General features: G+C 33.8%; 1 protein-coding gene across 1 annotated transcript; it reads right to left on the bottom strand.

Annotated features, from left to right (window-relative positions):
* Positions 1–632: 632 nt before the first annotated feature.
* Positions 633–1633, bottom strand: LOC117319462. The gene is made up of 2 exons (XM_033874258.1): positions 1324–1633; positions 633–992 (listed from the first exon to the last, which is right to left on the bottom strand). The coding sequence occupies exons 1-2, from the start codon at positions 1563–1565 to the stop codon at positions 899–901; spliced, it is 336 nt and encodes a 111-aa protein (XP_033730149.1). The 5' UTR covers positions 1566–1633; the 3' UTR covers positions 633–898.
* Positions 1634–6529: the final 4896 nt, after the last annotated feature.

Raw genomic sequence — 6529 nt, 5'->3', positions numbered from 1 at the left:
GAGGGATATCACTCGGTCGTGAACCACTTCGCCCCCAAAATGCATGGATTTTCCTTTAATGGAATGCGATGCAGGTAATTAAAGACCAGCTAAAAATGTTGGATACATAAAATGAAAAATATAAGATGTTTAAAACAAAACAAGTTTATTGATATAAAAATTTCTTTAAATATTATCAAAGCATTTTCTGATCGTATCTCATGTTAAAATGTGTCGATACATTTACACAAACAATCAACATAACTTTTTCAATTCATGATATTTTATTTTTAGACTGACACTAGCAGCATTACATTTTAATGAAAATGTTGGAAGAGATCAAGTTGTTAAGAGACAGGGAGACCCTTCTTACAAGATTGTGTTTCCAAAACACAAGAAGGGGGGATACACATTAAGAGAAACAAAGACAGACCCAACATACAGTAAGTGAATATCATTATGAGTAATTTGACAAACTCCAAAGCATGCATCATATTATACATAAACATCTTGAATCTGACTTTCTTGAACCATTTTATATCTTTGAAATTTATTTTATTCAAATGCATTCATTGTCTATTATATTCATTTATCTTTTCTAAAGTGTCAAACTTTTACATTGGCTCATTTAACCAGATACAAGTAACATATTATATAAACTTTATATCCATGAATTTATTTATTTTTGAAGGTTATGTCCAGGAACTAACAACAAATGTCATCAACAGAACAAGACACAAGAACATGGCCAACTGCAAGCAAGACGTCCTTCAAGATTCACCACCCCCATTGTGCAGCAATTTTGAGAGGCCCACAAAGGAATTTGCTATTTCTGTGTTCCAGTCCAGATTTGGTCACCGTGAATAGTTGAATCCAACAAAGAGATCGTCGTCTGCTGGAAATGTTGCTCGTATGACATTCACAGCACATGAAGGAAGAGGAACTCTAACATCTTTCCTAAATAACCCCAACACCAACGGGCCAGCTGACGATAGGCAGTGTATCTGTAACGCCTACAATTGAATATGACAGCTATAAGAACTGTATATACTGTATACATTGACAATAAAAGAATAATAGTTGTACATATTGTGATGTTATCTTAAAATTCTAGGAACTTTGTTGGTGCCAGCATGGGGAGGGTTAAAGTGTCAATTGGATACTAAATGAAGAAAATGGAACATTATGTTGTTGAAAAGACTATATATTGTATTGTGATTGAAGCAGAACTCTCATACCTAATGATTGCTATTTGCTTTTTTATGATTCAAACATTTGAAATTATTTTGAAATATTTATACTCCGAGTACCTCAATTTGTTTTTGTAATACAGCTGATACTTACTTTGGAGAATCGGGAATGTTTCCATTGTGATATTGTTTGTAGCTCTCGTAAGCAGTTCGCAGAACATACACATCAAGGCACACTGTTTGGAACCAAGGGTGCTCTGTAATACAGCAGATTCCATCAATCTCGTCTCTAGTCTCCTGCACCCTCATAATCTCATCGCAGCACACACATTCAGCCATAGTTGTCATCATTTGGCATCGTTTGCATTTACACCTGAAGTCAACAATGGCATACATTTTAAAGTGGATATTTTTGCTTTTCAATTTCTTCCAATTTAGTGTCCTGTCTGATGTAAATCGTCTCTTGAATGAGACACATGGAGATGATTCATATGCATCATGATCAAAATTTGATAAAATCATTTGACTTTTATCAACCTGATATTCAGTTAAACGTGAATACATGTTTTTATTGCGTTTAGAACTTGACACCAGCTATGAGTATGAGTAGTAAATATAAACGGTGTATTTATAGAAATACATTTTTTTGGATTATTATACTTCCCACACAGCGGGGTTTGTATACTTTTATGTTGTTGTTGACAACTTAAAATAATAATATATATATATTGCGTGTCATTTACTAAGTTTCTATTATTATCGTTACGTTTGTATCGGAAATATATTTCTGGCTTGTATCCACCTGCCGCTGTACTGTTGTAGTCTATCTTGATGACATATTTATTATAATAAATTGCTATATTACTCTTAAAAATGTTGATTTTTATCTATTTCTGATGACAATGAATGAAAAACGAAAAAACGTCATTACGTTTTTAATGTTATTTGACCGATAATTTGATCGAGCATAACATCACATACCAGTCTGTGTTACCCAAGCGGTCGTCGCAAGGCTCATTTTCAGAGTCGGTTTCACTAAGGTTGAGTTCTCTCACTGGCTCAAACTGTTATGGCTGGATTCCTTCTTCTTGAGTGAAATCTTCGCCAAAATCGTCAACCTCAAAGGTCATGTCCAGGTCCGGCAAATCGGATTCAGACATGTCGGTGTAACTGCTACTGCTCACGTTGTCGTCCATGTTGTTAGCCGCTATTACAGGCACTTCCGTTCAACCTGTGACGTCACAGACTGAAGAGTTCCAAATCAGCGTGAGTGAGCGACTCGCTGATTAGCAGTCGCTGTACAGGTAAAAATTGGCCACTTTAGCGAGCGTTATCTCGGTAACGGATCGGCAGATTTTGATGCGGTTATCTGCATTCTTGTTTATTAATCAATACCAATAACATATTAAAATATTTTTTTTTCGTTCAAGGTACACTTTAAGTTGTATCATCGGGTTATTTGCAACTTTTGAGGTGGGTTTTCCCGCATTCGTATCATTTTTTGACAGAGCGCATCGGAAGACCAACTTATACAATGTCTTAATTTATTCTATGTACCAAAAGACAACTAAAATCCTATTCTTAAAAAGTGGTCCTCCGACGCGCTGGTATCGAGAAATAGAAAAAAAGTAGTACATAAAATATTTCAATTTTAGCATTAACTAGACTGACTATAACTAATGACATCAACTTCACATTGCCGTAAGTCCGCATAGCTCATATGGTAGAACCATATTGCTTAGCAACACGAAGGTTTGGAGTTCGAATCACAAACATGTGTCATATTCTTGTTTTATTATGTTTCTAAAATAAAACCTTTTATTTTATTTAGTTTTTATCCTATTTGAAAGATATTTTCAATAATAAATGCATATTTGATATAAAATATTTAGTATAAAGATGATAGAAAAATTGAGAAAAAAAATTACTTCAATAAAGAAAAAGCCTGAGTGAAATCAGCCGATTTACTCGGTTTCATTCTAAGGACAATTTAAACTGCAGCTTCGACAACAGGCATATTATTACATGGATGAGAAGTGTAAAATTCATATTTAACAAGTCAATTTAACTTTATTTCATATGGTATTGATTGGCTACTTACATGTAATCCGTTCACAACACACAGCGCGTCAATGGACCATGACGATATATTTTGATACTTTGGAAATCACTGTGGTCACGTGATTTTTTTTACCTGTATTAATCCACGGTTCACTAGAAATGGTTATTGTTGACAAGTCAGAGACGTGGCCCCCTATCAGGAACAGGAACAGGTAAATTAGACTTATCTTATCATGGTTACAGGTAGGATAATAAGGAAATAGGAATGCTTGGGTAATCTTTTATCGAATATATATAACAACAGTACAATGGGGGATATAGTCATAAGAACATGGATACTCATTTTGTTTGATGATAATTTGTCCCCAAAGATGTTGATGGCTTGGACAACATAGGTCTTCTGTCTAATTATCAAATTAGAGCAATGGAAATCTGTTCAATATTAGCCAGCTCAGCAATGTCATACGTTTTGGCAGTCGAAGACCTAACATGTTTTGGTAACACACACAGAAACATACCAAGTGTTGTCGGAAGACTGTTCTAGAGACATAAATCTATTAAAAATGAGGAGATTACCTGTGTGTGTAAAGGAAATAAGCTACGAGGAATATTGGTCTGACAGCCAGATAGATTTAAGTATTCTCTAACGAACTTCATCGTTTGATATAATACTCCAATTCCATTTTATGTAATGCAGTACTAGACGTTAGTCAATGACTCTTTATTTTCGTCTTTTGCCATACAAGTATGACATACTTCACTACAATGGGGCTAGATTGGAACAATACAAACTAAACACATTTTTGGGATCTTGTTACTTTACTTACATTATATATACATGTACCATCTGAAGCTTAAACTTTACAATTCCTTGAAGATTATTCGATTTGTCAGTGACATTGGCAAATTTTCAAATAACCCTTCCCTTTGAAGTTTCAGGCTGGTCAATGTTTCAAAAAGGCATAAAAAAGTTGTTTCCACAAACGTATTTAAGCATTACACTCCTTTCCCTCTTCCCTTTCCAAAAATATGTTTTTTCCGTGAAAGTATGCTCTCTCAATTTAACAAAAGGAGGTTTTGCATTGGAGGTGAAAATCGTCTCATGATAATGTATTTCTATTTTTTGTTAATTTTATTTTTTTTTTTTTTTTATGTTTACATTTAAATTTGAAATCATATTGCCACATATATCCACAATAACGTCAACTCTATCGGGTCATTATTTTTACTGCCAAAAAAATCCATGGTCCTTAGACCACGTATAAATTGCCGGCAAAAATAAAATCATCTGTTTTGCTATGATTTCTCATTGTATATATAATTCTCTTGAAAATGATGTAAAATAATTGACTGTATGTGATTTCATTATTGATTTCTATGTAACAAAATAAGTAAGTACACCAGTTGAGTACCCTAAAATTGTTAATGATTAAATCTGTATTTAGATTATTATCGTTTCACCCAAAACAGTTCATATTGGTTAATCACTGGAAAAGCCTAGTTTTTAAAGCTGTTTTTCGTCTATCCAAATGTTTTTACAAAATAGAGTACTGAGAGTTATGATTCGAAGTGAATAGAATATCAAACGTTGTCTTTAGAATGGTAACACGATCATTATATTGCCTGACATTAGTATTTAGTTGTCTTATCTTAGTTATAATGAGAAATAGGCATATACATTTTATGTATTAATATTTATACCCAGAGTCGTCATATGTATAAATCGTGTATGCAGAATAAACTGGGTTGTCATAGGAAATCTGATTTTCTAGCACAACATCCTGTGTTATTCCACTCTCAAGTCATTGTATAGAATGTGCCGACTTTTGGATAAATATATGTTATATACCACTAGTGGTATATGACCCAAGCTGCAATTGTTATTGACTTCATCAATAATCGAATGGCGTGAAATCACTGGGTCCCGGGCGTCACCGGTACACCTCATTTGCATACGCGAAATTATACTTGGCCACGTTTTCCTTTGATTCAAGCCGATATTATTGTTGTAGAAACAGGCCACACGACTCGTTATTGTTTGATATGGAATTTATGTCACACTCGTTGGTTATTTTTTTTTTTTTAATAATTCACTCGTGTGAAATAAATTCCATATCCATCAACCACTCGTTGTGTAACCTCTATATATGCATGCATTCTTTCCTAAAAATGTGTAACAACGTGATGGATAATAAATGTATACATCAGTTGTTTGTGGGGTGCTGCATAAAATGGCTTTTATAATTAATATAATTTATTATCAAATAATATGATGAACCAACAAATCACTTGCATAAACAAATATGAAATGTTTCGGGATGTTTGTCATTTTATTTTACTTATTTAAATTTCTTTAAAATAGAACATTACCGGGGGTATAGTGTTCCTTGATGAACACCATGTCTTAATATATAACTATTTAAGCAAGAAACTACCTCACGTAGACCATAACATTAAAGATTTATTATGAGATAACTACTAGTATCATTATCAAAATATTATAACAAGTACATATCGAGTTAACCAGGAAAATAGTTGAGTAGTTATATTCCTCGTTATTGCTAAGAAGAAATTCAGACACGATTTTATTTTCTTTCTTTTCTTTTTATTGTTGCTGTTTTTGCTATTGTTGTAATTATCTATCTTTTGAATATAGATTAAATGATTATAGAATTAGAGCTTTCATTTACTATACATTAACAATTTATATTATTCTAAAATGAGAGAAAAAACTACTACAAAGAAAACGAGAGCATTCATGCTCATAGTCTTCAGCCATGTATGCTGAAGGCGTCTCGGTTGAAAACAACCAGAATATGAAAAAGTGCTACGTTAGTATCTTAAGTAACGGTCACGGTAGCAATAAAACCGATGACGATGTCAGCGATGACAACGATGTATGTGATATCAAAACCACGTCTATGACTAGGTGTCCTAGTACAAATGGTCTCAAGTATGTCCCAGCCTCACATCGAAAGTGCAGTAAGTGATGCTTTTACATGGAGAATGCATATTAAATACCTAAAATAGCTAGACACCAACTACTACTCACTCACAATAGGTCGTGTTTAAAGGACCCCAGGGTATGTTCCAAGCCATTGATTGAAAAGGACCATGAGGTGCGCTGACAAAATACAAGGATAAAAAATCTAAAGATGTCATCAAGAGAGGATATCAACCTCGTACACTGTAGGGTATCAACCTCATACACTGTAGGGTAGCAACCTCGTACACTGTAAGGTATCAACCTCGTACACGGTAAGGTATCAACCTCGTACACTGTAAGGTATCAACCTCGT

The sequence above is a fragment of the Pecten maximus genome, unplaced genomic scaffold, assembly GCF_902652985.1.
Source record: "Pecten maximus unplaced genomic scaffold, xPecMax1.1, whole genome shotgun sequence".
Taxonomy (NCBI): domain Eukaryota; kingdom Metazoa; phylum Mollusca; class Bivalvia; order Pectinida; family Pectinidae; genus Pecten; species Pecten maximus.
The sequence above is the reverse complement of the archived record's forward strand: the minus strand, read 5'-3'. Positions and strand labels throughout refer to the sequence as shown.

What these genes read in the sequence shown, in the direction of transcription:
- LOC117319462 (XM_033874258.1), bottom strand. Translation starts at nt 1,565, where the DNA reads ATGTATGCCATTGTTGACTTCAGGTGTAAATGCAAACGATGCCAAATG. An exon ending in AACATTCCCGATTCTCCAAA is followed by an intron (nt 993 to 1,323) that starts GTAAGTATCAGC and finishes ATTCAATTGTAG; the next exon opens with GCGTTACAGATACACTGCCT.